Source organism: Aspergillus luchuensis, chromosome 5 (genome assembly GCF_016861625.1).
Source record: "Aspergillus luchuensis IFO 4308 DNA, chromosome 5, nearly complete sequence".
Taxonomy (NCBI): Eukaryota; Fungi; Ascomycota; class Eurotiomycetes; order Eurotiales; family Aspergillaceae; genus Aspergillus; species Aspergillus luchuensis.
Window position 1 is genome coordinate 2961532 of NC_054853.1, and position 19035 is coordinate 2980566.

Here is a 19035-nt window from a genome sequence, read left to right on the forward strand (position 1 = left end):
AACACGGGCCATAACGCGGCGAGCCCCTGATCCTCGGGGCCCCCCGTCGTTCACGAGCCGAGGTGATCGTTTAGCGGGACTCGCGGATCAACAGGTGCGACCGTGTTTCAGATGTCACCATGACAAGGTGGCTATGAGTAATTCCAGGCGATGTGCCGTGTGTTAGTGTCGTCCAGCAATGATGGGCCGGCAATGATGGGCCGCCAAGAGCGGTTGGGTGTAGTGGAGAGAGACAACTCACGGACAGAGCATCTCATACCTACTGTGATTCATTACTACGTACAGATCGACCCTATTCCGACCGAGTCGTGGTTCTAGACCTGTGGGCTTGGCGACCGCAACACGACCTTTGCGTACATTCCTGAGGATGAAACACTGCATCAGGCACGGGCATGCCGGATCGAGCGAGACCCTGACAGAATTTGGGGCGGCCCCTGATGATGTGCGGACTCAAAGCGTCATCACCCATTTGGACCTGCCAGGAACAGCAACGTTGGAGCCAATCGCGGATGCAAATCTGGCTGCCTAGAATAGCAATTGCCACGGCCTCAGCCCCCGTGATTGCGCGGCCCATCTTTTTTGCGGCCAGGGAATTAGACACTTCTATTGGCTGAAACCCCGAATAAGCCTTGGGTTTTGTGCAGTAGTGGAAGCTTGGCAGGCTATTGCACCAATAACATCTCTCGATTACCTCAGAGGAGGGTGCGGGCCTGCTAACGTCACGGACCTGCTTCCATTGCCTCCCCCTCCGCTCATCCTTCCATCCCAGCCCGGGCGGCCGCGTCACAGACCCGGCTGGAAAGGCAACAAGGCTCGCAACCTCATGCCCATCATTGGCCGGTCTTGCGTGATGCTGCAGGTCAGCTTCCAAACTCAGTCGCCCATGCTGACCTTTTTCATGCAGCCGGGCTGCTTCTTGCATTTATAGGGCCCCGTCTGGCATGTGTCTTCCCACCACTTCCGACTCACTCCACCTTTTCCATCTGTCATCTCTACATAGATTCTTTCTTATATCTTATCCGTGGTTCCTTCCTCTCTGGCCCAGATTTTAGCCATCTACCAACACGAGAAAAAAAAGTTCATTTCTATCCTATCACATCACAATGTCTGCTGCTGCTCCTGCTCCCCCAGTCAACCCTGACCGGCCCGAGACCGGTCACTCGGCTGGCAAGAGTTCCTTGTCCAGCAAGTCGGACCCGAACCAGGCGTTGAGAGGTGAAGAGGCTGGTATGTGAATATAGCAGTGGCTTGTCTGACCTCTTGCTAATATGGTAAACAGTGTACAGCGTTGGATCGAGTGGATTCTCTCTACGCTCAATGCAGCATCGCGACCGCGAGGGCAAAATCATCAGTACGTTTATAACATCGCCATCTCACCAGTTAAAACAGACAAGAATCTGCCAGCTAATTTGCCTGTCTGTGCGCAGCTGAACCCGACTTGTCCAACCCTACCCGTTACCGATTCGAGCGGCCGCTGGACACTATTCGATCGTTCGAGGCAGCCATCGAGCGACGTCGTCGTGAGGCCATGTAAGATGCGACATGGCGTGTGAATATACTGCGAATGATGTTTGATTCTTGTGATTATGTTTGGGTTCGGCGCTGGACGACGTATGGACATGGACATGGATATGATTTGGTTTGATTGAGCGTGTATATTACTTTACTGGGTATGCTTCTGGAATATTACCTGCTATCTTATCACATACTCTCCATGCGGTGGTCGCAATGAAACCTAACTACAGCTCGCACTGATCGACAACTACTTGACTGTATCGACCTCCCAAGACTTTTCTCGCTTCCGGACGAATAAAAACACCCTCGCAGCTTCCGCCACTCTTGGCACGCTCATTATTCTCTGACCGGCCAGCAGGCGAGGTCTTGGCCGTACATATAGTTTATCCGGTCCTCGACTCCGACCCACTGCTTGCCTCTATCCGGAGATAAAGCATCCACTTCACCAAGACGCTATCTGCCACTACACCATGTTTTGGGATAACGTCCCACCCAATAGCCACTCCCACTCACCGTATAGGTCTCTTGTTTGCTTGGCTAAATATTGGAATTTTCAGGCAGCTATACTTGGCTTGATCTTGGCGTGTCGCAAAGGTCATGGCAGGGGCGTCGGTTACAGTGTGATTGAGTCGTGGGTGGACAGAGGAGAAGAAAAGGCTGCTGTTTAAATGTCTGGTGAAATCCGGGGGGTGTTTGAGTTTGGAATTCCGTCATTATAGTCGCTCGTTTGATACCAGTCGCTCTTTTATACATCCATTTTGTTTGTTCGTTACCATGAAACTGTCTCTGGCTGTTGGAGCAGCCCTAATGGGCTCTGCTCTTGCAGTGGATATTGATCCTATCGTCATCAAGGTAAACCAGCTCAGCTCAGCTGACATCTTTAACACTCTGGCTAACGACAGTCCAGGGATCCAAATTCTTCTACAGCAGCAACAACACCCAATTGTATTCCTCACCACCCATAGACATTACTTATTCAAGCTAACCATCTCAGCTACATCCGCGGTGTCGCCTACCAAGGCACGTCCCCTAACCCTCCACCTCCAACCACTCCATCTAACTCATCCCAGAGGACTACACCGGCAACTCATCCTCCAGCTACATCGACCCCCTCGCCAACCCCACCCTCTGCAAACGCGACATCCCCATCCTGCAAGAACTCAACACCAACGTAATCCGCGTCTACGCCATCGACCCCACCAAAGACCACAGCACATGCATGAACCTGCTCGCCGCCGCCGGCATCTACGTGATCTCGGACCTCTCCAACCCAACCCAATCCATCGACCGTTCCGACCCGGCCTGGGAAACCAGCCTCTACACGCGCTACACGAACGTCATCGACGAGCTCATCCAATACAACAACACCTTGGGCTTCTTCGCTGGCAACGAAGTCTCCAATGACGTCGCCACCACGGATGCCAGCGCCTTTGTCAAAGCCGCCGTCCGGGATACGAAAGCTTACATCAAGAGCCAGGGATACCGGTCCATTGGTGTTGGGTATGCGACTAACGATGACTCCGACATTCGGGACAATATATCAGACCACTTCAACTGTGGGAGTGAGGACGAGAGTATTGATTTCTGGGGGTATAACATCTACTCCTGGTGTGGAGAGTCGAGTTATACCAAGTCCGGCTTTGATAAGCGGACGGAAGAGTTTAGGAATTATTCCGTGCCGGTGTTCTTCTCCGAGTATGGATGTAATGAGGTCCAGCCGAGGAAGTTCACGGAGATTAAGACGCTGTTTGGGGAGAAGATGAATGATGTTTGGTCCGGTGGTATTGTGTATATGTATTTCCAGACGGATAATGATTACGGTAACCCCCACCCCCTATTGCCCTCCTTCACTAATACAACTGGAGCACCGTCAACTAATCACATGAATAGGCCTCGTCTCCGCCATCGACAGCACCAGCGTCTCCAAACTCGCCGACTTCACCTACTACTCCTCCCAAATGGCCAGCGCCACACCCACCGGCACAAACAAAGCATCCTACACCCCCACCAACACCGCCCTAGAATCCTGCCCAGCTGTATCCTCTGACTCCTGGCTCGCGACCTCCTCCCCACTCCCACCTACCCCCAACGACCAACTCTGCACCTGCATGGACAACGCCTCCGGATGCGTGGTCAAACACTCCGTCTCATCCAGCGACTACGCTGACCTATTCAGCACTGTGTGCGGAATGACCTCCTGCGATGGCATCTTGCATAACGGTACCACGGGTAAGTATGGTGCGTATAGCATGTGCGGTGCAAAGGAGCAGTTGAATTTCGTTCTCGACAAGTATTGGACGGAGCAGGGAAAGAAGGCGAATGCGTGTGGGTTCGGGGGGTCTGCGACCACGACTAGTACTGTCAAGGCGACGGGGACATGTAGTGCGTTGATGAAGGAGGCTGGGACGGAGGGGACGGGGACGGTTACGAGTAAGCCATCGGCGACAGCGGCGGCGAGTGGGAGTGTGAGTGGAACGGCGGGTGTGAGTGCTGTTGGGTCGGCAGGGAGTGCGAGCTCGGGAAGGGGAAGTGTGATGATGGTTAGTGTTGGGACGTGGCAGGTGGGTGTGTATATTGTTACGGGTGTTGTGGCGGGGTTGGGGATGGTGTTGCTGTAGATGTATAGTTATATCAAGTTGGTGTGTAAGGGGACATCGCCCTGAAGAAGAGCCGCAGAGGAAGAATGAAACATCCAAACCACCAACAAACGAAGACTATCAAATCATAACCCTACCCTCCCACCCATCTGCCTCTCCCAAAGCACCCTATCAAACCGCCTCTCAAGTAGCGCCTGCGCATCCCCCGCATACACAAACACCTTCCCCTCAGCTTCGTCCGGCTGCTCCCCATCCTTGAAGAAGACCAAACAGTCCACAACTTCATACGCATTCGTCTCATAACGTGCTAGTTTCTCCGCCTCTTCCTCGGACTTGACTAGGTAAGCAGACCCCGATACCACTTGTCCTTCGCTCCCATTAATAAGGGCAGGATAATCGCCCCATTTCGCAATGGCGTAGCCTGTTACTTCTGCTTTGCGGAGGTGTGGGTCCTCGGGTAGATCGAGGATTCGTGCAACTTGCGTTGGTGAGGTTAGGGTTCCGTAGAAGAAGTAGTAAATTGGGAAGGTGGGTGGGGGGCGGAGTGGTTTGTTGTTCTGGGTGAGGGGGGGTAGTGGGGTGGGTGGGGGTTTTCTGGTTAGAAATGGTTCTGGGGGTGGAGGAGGAGGAAGTGGTGGTGGTGGTGTGGAGGGGTCTGTGGTTGGGGGTGTTTTGGCCTGCATGAGATGTATGAGATGGAAGTGATATTGATATTGAGGTTTGATTGCTTAGGTGTAGAATGAGTGCAGGAGTGAATTGTTGCGTGAGAGCTACGACAGGCAACAATGATGGTAGTAGGCGGTGAAGGGTACGTAGTACTAGAGATCAGCCAGATAAAGATTGACTTGACGCATTCCCAGTATATATCGAGGATGCGGATATGCTGCGTAAGTTCACTGTCTATTGCTTCTTGTGCATATTTGCTCATTGGCCTCTCAGGGTGGGCATCTATTCTGTATACGCCCAAGTGGGAGAAGATTGTTAAACGGCTGTGGGAGAGATGGTAGAAGAGCTGTCGTTCGCGAGGGTGAAGGATATCCTAACGTGTTAAGCGGGTCGTCTGGATTAGATTCATCCTCTCCCCAATGACAATCTGAGGTATGAATACCATCATGTGAAAACAATAACTAAGTCACCCAGTACAAATCAAACTCTTGCTAACTTATCTATACGACTTTTGACATCCTCAAAACAGTGGCAACGAAAACACCCTTGATACTCCCCTGGATAAAATCCAATTTACCGTCCATCACCCTTGCCGGCTTCCCCCAGGTTTAGTACTCAAACTTGATCGAATTATCTGTGGTATTAATGTGAGGCTTACTGGTAAGGCCAATGATATGCGTTGTACCCTTCACGTCGCCGCCCCCTAGTACTTTTGAAACAACCCACAAAGCAACACTCTTGGTAGACGACACATCCAAATCCTGCAGAGTGTCGATAGACGGGCTCGCCTCATAGTACGGATCCCAAGTAACATTCGCAAAGAACCCCGTTGCATTATACCAGTTTTTCATTTCAGGTGCTGCCATGTCCAGCGCCACGGTACCAGTCCCGTCCGATGCGCCCTCATAGTCGATAAACCAATCCCGGCCGTCGCGAAGACTACTCATCATCATCATGATGATGTGCTAATTGAGTTCTACTCTACACTCACACCTCATTCAAAAATATCATCATCATGCGATGACCGACTACGCCCAACCTCTCAGTAAAGTCATGGAGATGACCTCTCCCCCACCACCCCCCATGACCCTCCCCGATATGCCCACTCCCGCCCAATCCATCCCCACCACCCTCGAATTCGCACCCCATGCCCCAGCCACCACCCCACCGATCCCTTCCATCGCCGCATACTGGAATAACAGCTGCGCCGGCGGCGACGTGCAATCCAACTACTGCGCGCACTATCTCTCCGACGCATTTATACACGCTGGCTACACCGAACTGAGTCAACCAAACCAGCACATCAACGCGCGGTGTCAGACTACCGCTCGTCGGCCAATTCGTGCCCGCGACATGTGGAGCTGTTTTTGGTCTAAGGCTCAGGTGAGTAGTCGCAGCGTGCAGAGGAATACGGGCTGGTGGGCGGTGTTTCAATTGAATGAGAGCCAGTATTGGGGTGGGCATGTGGCGGTGTTGGATTCGAATGCTTGGGTTTATTATGGGACGGGTTGGTATCCTGATTGGGACCAGTATTGCTATCAGTGGTAGGTGAGTAGGTCGTTTGTTGGATGGTGTGGGAAAGATGTGCGCATCTCATTTGCGGGACTCGAGGGGGATTGCTGTGTTTGAGACCTTGGGCGTTTAGCAACAGATTGATTGGTGTTTTGGAATATGGTCCAGTCTTGGTAACTACGAGAATGAATCATTTTTCTGTTGCGTTTTCCACGTTCATTGCTATGTAGCTTTTCGCATTTATCCTGTAGCATTGCTTCCCAGTGTTATCCTACGATGTCGAACATCATAATCACGTATCCTGTCATAACAATAATGATAATTTGCTTATGCAGTAACCCATCAATATACAAGATGAGATGTATGTTTGAGGCGATAGGACGTTTTCGTATCCTGTGGGCACGATAGTGATAGCTGGTCAGCGAATCCTAGCAATAATCCCCCGAAATTCCAGCATACTTCAAGCCATAATGTGCAAAACCCACTAGAGGCGCCATGTAAAGTGGAGACATGAGCACGCAATATCCTTTCACAATTATAGTATCTATTGCAGGGATAACATCAGCACTAGTATGGTCAAAGCTTGTTGGAGATAGCGTTGAGACATGGGGAGATTATGGCGCGGTAAGACAGATCCTGCCTAACTATGATCGGACATCATCCACGGACATATTGCAGGGGCTAGGTATGGATATTGTTGCATCCAATATAGCGTCTACGTTTGGAGTCCAGAACTAAGATCCTTATGTTCTAATGTGGATGCAATAAGAGATACAAAACACTTTTCGACACTAGCTATATACACATAACATGCCCTCAAACATAATCCACACACCTATATCTCCCTATATACAATCTATCTTACATCTAAGTTACAACTCATTTTCTAGGCGCGGCACAACCGACCATCCTCCAACTGGGTCCAAGCATCCGAGCCGACCGCCTTAAGAGCATAGAACAGTCCGTTGGGATCATACTTGTTCTTGACCTGCAACAAGCGGTCATAGTTGACGCCATAGAAGGCCTTCTTCCAGTTAGGCTGCTGGAAGTTGCCCTCGTTCATGTACGCTCCAGAGTTAGGAGCCAGAGCCTCGAGCAGAGGGATGTAGTCGTAAGTCATCTTGTCCTGCTCGACAATCATCTCGGCACGGGCATCCCACTCCCAAGGAGTCGTCAGAGTAGTATCAATGAGGGCCTCACGCCAGGCGGGTAAGACAGCGTTGTCAACGTCGCCGGCAATAGAGCGGTTGACATTCAAGCCGACTCCGATAAAGGTGGCTCCGTCAGACACAATCTGGCGGTACGCGTCCGTCAAGGCCGTGGTGTTCTGCACCACAACCTCGCGGGGGATCAACCAACCACCATACTGGGCCTTGCCGACGGCGATCTCGGCCTCCATAGTGTTGAACTCCTCGAGATAAGTATCAAACATCTTGGCTTCAAGAGTGTAGTTGATACCCAGCTTGGTGAGTCCGGCTTCGAAGGGTGCCACCAACGAGCGGAGGGTGGCAACAGGGACACCCGGTCCAGTGAGAGGAGAAATGTAGAAGGAGGTGTTGGTGAAGTACCAAACACTCATGACGCCAGCGTCAACAATGCTAGGAAGAAGAGTGTGGTACAGAGTGACAGCCTCGAAGAAGGTATCCTGAGTGATGTTGGAGTTGGTGAAGGTCAGGCTCAGACCGGAAGTAGGGGTAGAAGTGTGAAGCTTGGAGGTCATAGCCACGACAACACCATAAGTACCACCGCCGCCACCACTGAGTGCCCAGTAAAGATCCTTGTACTCATTATCACGGGTAGCAGTCACAAGCTCGCCAGTACCGGTAACAACATCCCAGGCGAGGACCTGGTCAGCTGCCAGTCCGTAGCGCGACGAGAGCGCAGAGTGCCCACCACCCTGAGAGTATCCACCAGCAATACCCACTGAGGAGCACTCTCCGCCTACGATCTGGTAGCCGTGAGCATCAGCGAACTCGTATGCCTCAAATCCCTGCACACCTGCGCCCAGCCGCACTGCAGCGCCAGTGTAGTGCGAGTCCGTGTAGTTACTGATAAGCGTCCTGGACTTCAGGTTGTGTGTCCACACGCCCAGACCACCTGCACCAGTGGACTTGCCATTGTAGTCGTGGGCGGTGTTGCGGATCACCAGCCGGATATTGTGGGTGTCGGCAAAGCGGAGGGTCGCCGAGATATGCGCAGGAGTGGAGACGTTTACGGCGTAGTCGATGTAGTTGCCCATCGTGCAGGGCTTGTCAATCGGGTGGAAGGGGTCACAGCTGCCATTGGCGAACCATGGGGCCATGACGGAGCTGCTAGAGGTGTAGCTAGTGGGCGAAGGTATTAGCAACGGGAATGTGACATTGGGAAGTGCATCTTACTGAAGCTCAGGCTCCGTCCATTGTTCCTTCAGTGAGGCACAGACTGAGGCATTGTAGTAGGGAGAGTGGCATGGCTTGCCCAAGGGAATGGTCTTGATGAGGCGACCCTCAACAGTTTTGTTGAACTGAGCCCATTCGCTCTGGGAGGGCCAGCAGGCATCTCCAGGGAAGCAGCGGCAGTTGGAAGAGTTGCTGCTAATGGCCGAAGCCGAGGCTGAGGCCGTGAGGGCCAACAAGCTAGTCCAGAGGGATGGTGCCAACATGATTGAGGGATAACAAGCTCTGCTCGGGAATCCCTCCGAAGAGACCGGGGATGACCGATTTATATCCCTGTCGATAATGCTAAAACTCCTATGCCACTACCGGCAGCTGTCGGCTCCTACAATCACCTACAGCAAGTGAAGTGGGCCTAGTCATTTCCGTTGCTCGTGAAGATATTAATTAGATTGCATGATCCCTGTTGGGTTGGGGGGACACATTTCGTGCAGTCTGCACACGTTTAGGCAGAGAGGTTTCATGGCAACTTGGGGGCTATTCTTCCTGTTCGCCCACATGGTCAGCTGCATGGCATTTTATTTGCTCAAACCACCGCGCCGCTTGGATCTAGTTTCCAACGGTCTCGGCCAAGGTCCTCGAAATATACAAGCTCCTCCACCATCTTCGTCGTCCTATCATGCGAGCTGATCGATATTGGCCCAGGCTTTTAGTCTCTCCGCTTATTGACCGGACAGGGTTTGCCCCGCTTGGGGTCTACGCGGCGCGATTTCCCCGTTCCTGGCGGACGCTTAGGGCATCTCCACAGCGGGTCGTTAGTGTCTGTGTGGCGGCGACGGTTTCTGGCACGGTTTCCAGTCCGGCGATGTCTTACATTTAGCTTCATTTCGCTTGCCAGGATTCGATCCATCGCGTAATCGCCAAGTTCTCGCAATTTCCTCGGCTTTTCCATATGGCTGACAGGGATTATTCCTGCAGAAGTGTGATTAATTAAAATCTCACCTGAAGATGCTTGGTATCTAGGGTTGGGGGATCTCACCCTGCACCGTGTGTGTTGGGCAGAATAATTTTTGTTTTCATGTCTTCCCAGTTTCTACGATCAACTGCGGAATGCCATGGGTTGGGTCCATAATCTTGCCCACCCGGATGCCCACAGCCATGTGGCGCGAGTGATCGCGATCTGCTTGACATTCAGCATCAGTGCGGTGATCGCCCTTTTGCTACGGTTTTATATCCGCTTGCATTCGAAACGTGCCCTTTGGCTAGACGACTACTCGGCGGCATGCAGTGCAGTGTTGGGATTGGCTTACGCGGGGATTGCAGTGGCCCGTACGCTGCCCTTGGACAACCCGAATGACCAGTGCAACTGACAGTTTAGAAACACGGTATGGTTTAGGACTGGATGCAGCTTCGTTCCCAGATGCGAACGTGGTGATGTTCAGTAAGGTCGGCAAACCTCTGTTTCCGCTCTTTGCCGTGGATTTCTGACACTGGTGACAATTCAGATCCAATACGCCGGCGGCCCCACGTATATCCTCGCTATCCTCTGCTTCAAGGTCTCGCTCCTGACTTCTTATCTGCGGATCGGAGGTTTCGTGGCCACCTATCGATGGAGTATCATTGGCGTGGTGATAGCAGTGGTGTGCAACCAGGTTATTTTCACTTTTCTGTTAACACTGGCGTGCAATCCAGTCAGTATATTCCGGTTCACTGCGGGATCTATCTAACAAAAGATTAGGTCGCAAAGCAATGGGACGCGAGTCTTCCAGGAACATGCATTGACACGGTTGCTTCATATTATGGTATGCGCCCACGGCTATCATCATAATTCATACTGACAAAATAACAGCATTGGCCGGTACATCCATCCCCTCCTCTACCCCAATAAGAAAATAATTCATGACCGAAACAACAGGAACAAGCCTGGGCTTCGACATAGTCATTATTGCCCTGCCCCTCCCAGTCCTATGGTCCTTACAACTCCGACAAGCGCAAAAGGTGTCATCCGGTCCTCGCCCTCCCTCCCCTTCCCATCCAACGTACACTAACAAGTCAACCAAACAATAAAGATCGCTCTCATGGCCCTCTTCGCCCTAGGATTCTTCATTACCATCATCCAAATCATCCGTATCTTCACCATCAAGCATCTGAAAACCTACACAGACAGCCAACCGATCGTCTTATGGTCGCAAGTGGAAATAAGCCTGGGAGTAAGCAATATTTCCGTTAACACCACATCCCTATGCCGCACCACTAACAGAACCCCCCCAAAACCAGGTGATAATCGCATGCGTCCCCACCTACGGCCCTTACTTCCACGCCTTCGCCTCGACCCTCACCTCAAGCTACAACACCCGCCGCCAACGACGCCAACACGCCTCGCAAAGCCAGACCATGGATGCTGGCCGCTCGTACGCGTTGAGTGGGGTTCGTCGTACGCAGCGCAACCAGAGTCGCATGTTACCTTCTGAGACGGATGATCAGGCTGAAATACTGGAGTTGGGGGAGGCCAGTGCTGGAAGAAACAGGCCGTGGGATAATTCCGTCGCGGTGACTACGACAATCGGACACGGTGATGGAGATAGTAGTGGCGGAGAGAGGAGTTCGTTGGGAAGTGGCAGGGGGAGAGGAAGTGGAGAAGGGAAGGATGGGGAGGGGCCGTTGCAGATTCAGAGGGTCGTGGAGGTGGAGGTTAGGGTTGATTAGGTTTCTTGATGTATAGGGACTGGTTTGGGTATAGAGAAAAAGTGAAATTGTAGTAATAATAATGGTATCTCATATGTTCATTAAACCTCTTCTACAACGATCCGTTTGTTTGGTTCTATGTTCCTAGCCAGTGGAAAACAAAAGTAAATACACATGCAAAAGCTGAAGACGGGCCAGGGCTTGTCCTTGCCACCCAACAGTGCTGTACTGTGACCCATGTATTATCATGCCAACCTTGATTATGATTTATGGCAGTCTCTAGAAAACCTTTCGCTCGCGACGTGCGCTCCAACTGGCTTTAGCATACCCAGAGGCTTCTCTCTGTTCAGCATAATATAAATGCAAACTTGCAAGGGGTTGCAACTACCAGTCTTTGCAACAGGTAGTAATGAACCTCATCAATTGGTGGTGGAACAGGTGAGACACCCAAGAGTCTGGATATAGGGCACTTCATGCCTGATAGTCGATGAAAGATCAGTCGTTACTTGGCTATTACTTCGTCATAAGCTGTGGTAGATATACCTAGTTACTGGTTATCTCATAATGTTGATGACTGCAAGAAACGGTTTGCTATCAAACCACGTATGCTAAATCCAGATCCGCCGTTCCTTGCATTGAGGCAAATAGAACCCAAATAGTGTGATGGTGGGGAAGAATATAGAATAGACGAGGTTATCATACATAGAATTCAATGGCGTGGCCGGGATATGGTGGAAATATATGAGTAGGTCTTCTCATTGTTCTCTTAAGTATTATAATCAAGAATCTTTGCTTTCTGTTCCTTGCGAATGCTTGCTTCATCGCGCCTCTTTCTTCTCCATTTTGGTCTTTGCTTTCTGTTTTTTATGAATACTTATTTTATTATATCTCTTTTTTCTTTATTTAGTCTTTATCTTCTGTTTTTTATAAATGCTTGCTTTATCGTCACAGGAAATAGAAGTGAACAGATTCTAGGATTTCATAAAGAAACTTAATATATGATCTGCATAAAAAAAAAAGTAAAAATATAAAGTAAAAAATAAATAAAAATATAGGACAGAGATCAAAAGAATATATAAATAAACCTGAGTAAGTTTTATAGAAGAATACTTTTAAAAAAAGTATTGATAAGATATCTATAAGAGAATAGTTTTAAGTATTCTGATTAATTAATTAAACTTGAGGATAACTTCATGCTTGAAATATAGTATTTAAGTAATATTATAAGATTATAAGGATTTAATATAAGGAAGAAATAAGATTCTGTATACTAGAATTTTACAGCATGAAGGCCTACTCAGGCTACAGGTACCCTGCAAGAGTGCCCTGGCCGCGCTATATTAGGGTAACCCAATCTATTTATCTATCTATTTATCTAGTATTATATCGAGGACCAAGGGGAAGGTGGCAATGACTCTGAAAGAACAGGCTGATACATATAGCGCGATAATTACAACGAATCTATCGCGGAATGCATCCGGCTACGAGAGACTAGTGACAGCCGAACTAATCCGGCGTCTAGGGGAGTGTATCCCCGGGCAAAATCTTAGATCGTCGGCCACAAGTACAACAGAAGTAGATCCCTCATTCTCCGAAGCTCTAGAGTTGTATGCTGCCGAATATAAAGGATCAGCAAGTTCAGAGAAGCTTAACCACATTCACATACTTGGTGGGGTTCAGGACTCCCCTGCATGGGATCTGGAGAGATTAATCTTGCAGTGTGGAAAGAGGTTAAGACTCCTCAACGCACCCGTGGCACAGTGCCATGTCAACTTCGTCCAGCTCTTTCCCAATAGTTTTGTCATGCAGCAATTTGAGGAGATGCTTGATTGCTTGAAGAAGGACAAAGCTGTAGCAGGCAGAGTGGTAAATCTGGCCCTTCCTTATTGGATGATTCCTCTACATATTTGCGGACAGCAGCATCCTGACCAGCTCAATAACTGCAGGTGCCGAGACTCACACTATTTGATATATTCAATTTACAGGATGATACAAACGAAAATATCGTTTTTTCTGGGCTCTCAGACGCAGCATTAGCTGCAGCGCAAGAACAAGAAGCAGAAGCAGAAGCACCACGCTCCGATTTTTCTTCACTTGAACAGACGCCGAAAGATTGCGAGATAAACATCAGGTGAGATACACACCTTTCTTTCTTCCACATTTCTTATATTATAGCTCGCTGCATCCCAAGGTCCGGGCGACTTTACACGGGCGAGAAAAAAAAAAAAAAAAAAAACAATCCCTGACCTTGCATAGGGGACTTTCCAGCTACACCGAGGCCGAGCCTTTACGACTCCAGTACTCCAGTTCTCCTCTTTCGGCAAGATTATTGGCATAGTATGATACTTTCAATTCCTGCCACTTACGATAGCGCCTAGCGTGGGGCTTCTTCTGAATGGCTGATTATATTGGGTCTGTCCATATAGGAATTTGATGAGGACACAGTCGATTCTCTCACAGGCGCGGCATATGATTCCTATGCTTTCCAACTATACGATACCGAGTTAAAGACGGGGAAGCCTTTTCCTCCGGTCTCTAAAAGTAGTTCCCGTCAAAGAGTTACGAGAATCATATACGCTCAACATGACTAAGCAGAGGCTGCGTGCGTCAGTATGAACGGAAGCAGGTATGTTCCAAATGCTTCTATATCACCACACCTTCGGTTTGGGTGCTAACAATATCTGCTTTCATTTTTCAGATTTGATGGAGAGGTCATCCACGTCTTTATGGTGAAAAGGCAACCTGGTAGACAGGCTCTTTCGCCTGTTCCCGAAGGCGATGGGGTACATTCTCGACCAACGTACTAACAAGTCTGGGATGCGCGTTTGCAGCTATATGAGAGGGATGACGGAACCTACCTACATTGCTTTCTATGGCTACTATCACATAGCGGATGGCAGTATATAGGGAAAGCTGTCTCGAGGAGCTCTAATATGACTTGTTATTTCAACAAAAACCTAATAAGTTCAGGTCTCGCAGTAGCCAAAGGAGAACAATGAATTAGAACGTGAAGGGGATTTTATAGCCTGACATCCTAGAATAGCTAGGAATTTCCTCTCCCAAGCCAGGACTTATATCAAAACTATGACTCGTCGAAATATTCTGGCCGCTGTCCCAGTTAGAGTACTGATACGCCTCAGAGGCGAAAGCCCATTATACGGGTATAATACTCAACTCAACCCATAGACCTATTTCACATCTGCGGGTATCATTTAAGGGAATGTATTGAGCCCAGCAAGATAGTGCCACTAGAGACACGCTCAGGATCGTTTCCGCGCTAGCGCGCTTCGGGGTTCCCGGATGAAGTTGGAAATTGCGTCTGCCTTGTCTGATAGCCACTGGAGCCCTGTCAACCTTAACTGTACTAGCAAGCAATTGTGCGTATTTTGTTTGAATCGAAACCCCAACACTGCAGATACCCCTCTCTGAGAATATCATTGCTCCATTCGGGCCCTTGAGATCCCCCACGCACGGCATTTGCGGAGACTAAACTGGTTTCGGTATGGATGAGCGGAATGTGGGGTCGGCAAGCAAGGAGAGCAATGTTGAGGGTTGAGATCTCGGGCGAAGATACTGCGTTGAGTTTGGCGGTGATGGCCTTGGACTTGACCTGCTGCTTGATGATGTATTGAGATAGACTGAAGATGGGTTGGTTAGTTGTCTGGAGAGGATGCGGACGATAAGTCTCCGGCTCTTCACAGGAACGGGACAAAAAGAGGGACGAGGAAGTATGTAGAAGAATGCCAGGAATATTAGTTTATGGAGTGACGGAATTGAGTGATTTAATCCTAAGCTAGCTATTTCACACACAGTGACTATACAAGATACAGGATAGATAATCTATCGTACACGATGTCCGCGAATTGTTTACAAGAAGCGACCCTCCTTGCTCAACCACTCCGCCATGTAGTTGTAAGCAGTGTAAAGAGTGTTACCATACTCTCCGGGGTACGTTTCACACTCAGTGCAAGTGACAATAGTGTGCTGAGCACCCTCGACGAAGGCAATCTCAGCATCCTTGCTACCAGCGGCAAGGTGGAGCTTCTCGGCGTTCAGGTACTCGTAGTGGCCGGTGTTGCCCATGTTCAGCAAAGGCACGGTAACACCGCCGATGTTGCCGAGCGGAGCAGTTTGACTAGAGTTCCAGACAATACCCTCGAAACCATCCACCTTGTACTCGAAGTCGTCGGTGACGCGAATAGCCAGAGTGGAGAGGTAACGTTTGATGGTGGTCTTGAGGGCGCCACCCTCGAAGTTGTCGGCAAAGCTCTCGAAGTTAGCGGGTACACGAACGGAGGGAACAATCTGCGTGGTGATTGATCCGTTGCGGTGAAGAAGAGGCCAGGGGTGGGTGGTGTGGTGGATCCAGCGGGTGTCCTGGGCGAAGAACTTGTTGTTGAAGCCGACGTACATGGAGTCGACGATGTAGAAGGGCTCGTCGTCACTGAAGATGCCGCTGCCGTTGTTGATAGCGGCCAGGCGAGACTCGGCGTGCTTCAGGATACGGTTGTTGCGAGCAACGACACCCTTCTCGAAGGCTTTCTTGAAGGACTGGGTGTAGTTGGCGCCCGACTCGGAGAAGCCATTCGCGGGGTTGTAAAGGTTTAGTGACTGATCGATCTTGGCACCGGAGTGCTCGTCAACGATGGCGGGATTGAGACTCAGAAGAGCCATGGTGGAGAGTCCGTAGTTGGCGTCAATGAGAATAAGGCCGTCGGCTGCAGGGAGGTCGGCCATGGCGTCGGAGCAGGGGTAGATACGTTCGGGACCATTGCAAGCCTTGACACCGTTCTCAGCGATGTTTTGGTAGGCAGTCATCATGGCGCCGCCACCACTGTGGCCGAAGATGACAACCTTGTCGATCTCAGTCAGGTTGCGCAAGTAGCTCATGCCCTGGCCGACGTTGGTCATCATATCTTCGAAGTTGATGTCGGTCATGTAGCCGCTCTTGCTGGCATCATTGTTTGCGCAGAAGGTAGTAAAGCCGCGGCGGGGGAGCTCGTGGCAGGCTGAGAAGTTCAGGTAATCCTGCTCAGCGTGCATCACGTAGACACCGATACGGGACAGAGGGCTCGTGGTATTGGGTCGGTAGAGGCCACCGACAACTCCATCATCATCAAAGTCAATCATAACGGGTTCAGGAAGACCATAGGGATCGGCAACAGCATAGTTGTAGGTGGCAGCAACTCCAGAAAGAGCGTTAAAAGCCATGAGGCCCGCAAAGGCCGCGGTCTTGGAAGAAAGCATGGTGACCGGCTGAATTGGAGGAAAGAGAGGAATGATGTCCAGATTATAGGTGGTGAACGGGGCTTATATAGTTCTCTATGGAGCAGACAAGACATGATCATGTCGGCCGGAATAGCTCCTTATGTTTGAAGTAGAGAGGGTGGGACTGGATGACGAGTGCTGCAGTAGACCGCTTCTCTGTCAAGCAGCCGTTGAAGTCCTGGTATGGACAGCCAGTAACGAGTGAAGTTAAGATGGGTCCTGCATTGTGCAGAGGATTGGTCGTACGATGAGACGGTACAAAAGTGTCTGTCCGCCAATACTTAGGCAAGGCAGAAGCGAAAGCTAGCAGAGGCTAGATATGTCTATTTGTTGACGTACGCAGTTCCTGTTCTGAGGAATGCGATATCGGTCTGCCGGCACCTGCAGAGGCGTTCTGCAGCAGGAGTAGTCCTAATTCGCCCTGCGTTCAGAGCTACTGCAGCAGTAACATAACCTGCAGAAACCTGTCAGGCACGTTTTCTGCATGTTCTCAAGGTCTGGGGACATTTCCATGAATTGTGGTTCGACCTGGGTCGTATCTCCGAGTGTCTCCGCGTTTGGCAACTCCCGCCGAACGATCGTCACAACCCTAAATTACAACATCTGGAGCCATGCCCACTTATCAGGCATCTAAGTTTACAACTTGGATATTCGGGAAGTAAAAACATAGTTCCTGGCATTATCTTTCGATCAGTATATCTAGTATCCACTGATCGTCGGGTACCGTCCTTATCAATTCAATCACCTAAAACGGCCATGAAAATTTCCTGCAATTTGAACACCGCTCACTGACCAATTCCTCTCTCGTTGGCTGTTTGCAAGCCAGCATAGTACGCGTATTTCGTAGAGGGCTTGAATCGCTACGTCGATACCGTAGTCAGCGTGGTTACTAGCAACGATGTTGCCCCTCTGTGCCATCTTACATGTAGTGGGCATCGTATGCTTGGTTCGCACGGGAATGTAGCTTCCATTTATGATGGCGGAATCTAGACCTATTCTAGTATGATTCATACGGGATATAACCTGCTCACTCGTATCTCTATATATATCTCCAGGTAGCTGCATATCCAGTGGTTGTTAGGGTGGATATGTTCCATGATTCCATGAACTAGCTTTTTCGAGACACGGCGGATAGAGGTACAGACACTATCGGAATTTGATATATCTAGCAGCCTTTCCGGCAAAGGCTTACGTTCTTCTGTTGCTTTTCCTCATGCGAACGTACGGGTTGCAATTTATCTTCATGTTGAGGGTGGGTTCCTCTATGCTTCTCTCCGGAAGATGTCTGAGTTGTATTGTTCCCACAAGAACGTCCTAATTACCTTCAACCGCCGTATGGTCTCTTTTTCTTCTATCGTTATGGTGAGCGATCATGGTGAACATTCGGGACCTGATATTCCTGGGAGTACATATGTGACAGGTGCAAGGCAGTCAGAAGAATCGAGTGAAAAGTGTATATCAAGGATGGAATATATTTTTGCATCTATTATCCAGATAAATGTGTTCCATCGCTTTTTGTTGGCTCTTCAGCACCTTTAGTGCATCCTTGTAATATCCAAGGTAGAAGGTACTAAGAGGCGACCACAGGAGACATAGACCCAGGGCAGCGACGCCGGGAAATGCAGAAGGAACAAGCATGTTGGGAGCCGGGTAAGGGACGAAGAATGGAGAGGATGGTAACTCGCAGACAGCCAGGCGGCTGCGACCCTCTTTTATATCTCTACCGTTGTATGACTACGCTTTTGCTTTTGTCATTTAATTGTGTTAGCTGCGACGACAGCCTTCCTGCGCCGTGGAATGCGTTACTTTTGTGAGTACTGCAGAATGTTTGGACTTAATGGTGTTTGGGGCCATATTGTTGCTTCAAACGGTGAAGCACCTGCAAAGGTAGGATCTAAATAGCGGGGTCGATCGGTATAAGTATTTGAGTTGGATCGAATTTAACTGAAGTGGATTGCAGTTGGCCGAGCTGGGCGTGAGGTACAATAATGCTCTCTTCTAATAGAACTCATTTTACGGTGATGAGTTAGTATGTTGATTCGACTCACTGCGCCCATGGCTGTGATTGCAACCTATTCCCACAAGTCCCTGTTTTATGGGTAAATAGGTTCAACTGCTGGCTTATGAGAATGCCTTGACCGTGCACTTTACAAGAATTGTATCGGAAATGCGTCACAGCGAACCCCAACAGAGTCAATACATCACGTTCAAATCCAGGGATCTGAACACGAACTTGCCCCAAACTCATGGCGCGATTAGAAATCTCACTCGTCAGGATAAAAAGCACTGCACACACCACCGATGTATAGACTTGCAAAGGACAAATTCGCCGATATTCGATATCAAGGTCGAGTAGTCCAGGGCCTTGTGTCCCCCAGTCAGGCTTATTCTGACTAACTTGCCTAGACTTCGGGCTCGTG

General features: G+C 49.8%; 7 protein-coding genes across 7 annotated transcripts; 4 read left to right on the top strand and 3 right to left on the bottom strand.

The window, feature by feature from the left end:
* Positions 1-1103: 1103 nt before the first annotated feature.
* Positions 1104-1534, top strand: AKAW2_50972S (DUF2406 domain-containing protein; the record flags this gene model as incomplete). Its single annotated transcript, XM_041690849.1, has 3 exons — positions 1104-1227; positions 1280-1351; positions 1428-1534. 3 exons carry the CDS (start codon positions 1104-1106, stop codon positions 1532-1534), a joined length of 303 nt encoding a protein of 100 aa, XP_041544393.1.
* Positions 1535-2734: 1200 nt separating this feature from the next.
* On the top strand, positions 2735-4133 carry GAS1_2 (glycoside hydrolase family 72 protein; the record flags this gene model as incomplete). The annotated part of the gene is made up of 2 exons (XM_041690850.1): positions 2735-3335; positions 3406-4133. 2 exons carry the CDS (start codon positions 2735-2737, stop codon positions 4131-4133), a joined length of 1329 nt encoding a protein of 442 aa, XP_041544394.1.
* Positions 4134-4237: 104 nt separating this feature from the next.
* AKAW2_50974A (gamma-glutamylcyclotransferase family protein) lies at positions 4238-5734 on the bottom strand (the record flags this gene model as incomplete). The annotated part of the gene is made up of 2 exons (XM_041690851.1): positions 4238-4590; positions 5437-5734. 2 exons carry the CDS (start codon positions 5732-5734, stop codon positions 4238-4240), a joined length of 651 nt encoding a protein of 216 aa, XP_041544395.1.
* A 64-nt stretch (positions 5735-5798) lies between these two features.
* Positions 5799-6326, top strand: AKAW2_50975S (uncharacterized protein; the record flags this gene model as incomplete). Its single annotated transcript, XM_041690852.1, has 1 exon — positions 5799-6326. The coding sequence occupies one exon, from the start codon at positions 5799-5801 to the stop codon at positions 6324-6326; it is 528 nt and encodes a 175-aa protein (XP_041544396.1).
* An 850-nt stretch (positions 6327-7176) lies between these two features.
* Positions 7177-8931, bottom strand: AKAW2_50976A (FAD-dependent oxidoreductase; the record flags this gene model as incomplete). The annotated part of the gene is made up of 2 exons (XM_041690853.1): positions 7177-8614; positions 8669-8931. 2 exons carry the CDS (start codon positions 8929-8931, stop codon positions 7177-7179), a joined length of 1701 nt encoding a protein of 566 aa, XP_041544397.1.
* An 846-nt stretch (positions 8932-9777) lies between these two features.
* On the top strand, positions 9778-11368 carry AKAW2_50977S (uncharacterized protein; the record flags this gene model as incomplete). The annotated part of the gene is made up of 8 exons (XM_041690854.1): positions 9778-9991; positions 10041-10108; positions 10168-10353; positions 10401-10464; positions 10512-10520; positions 10578-10660; positions 10732-10872; positions 10940-11368. 8 exons carry the CDS (start codon positions 9778-9780, stop codon positions 11366-11368), a joined length of 1194 nt encoding a protein of 397 aa, XP_041544398.1.
* A 3846-nt stretch (positions 11369-15214) lies between these two features.
* Positions 15215-16594, bottom strand: AKAW2_50978A (uncharacterized protein; the record flags this gene model as incomplete). Its single annotated transcript, XM_041690855.1, has 1 exon — positions 15215-16594. One exon carries the CDS (start codon positions 16592-16594, stop codon positions 15215-15217), a length of 1380 nt encoding a protein of 459 aa, XP_041544399.1.
* Positions 16595-19035: the final 2441 nt, after the last annotated feature.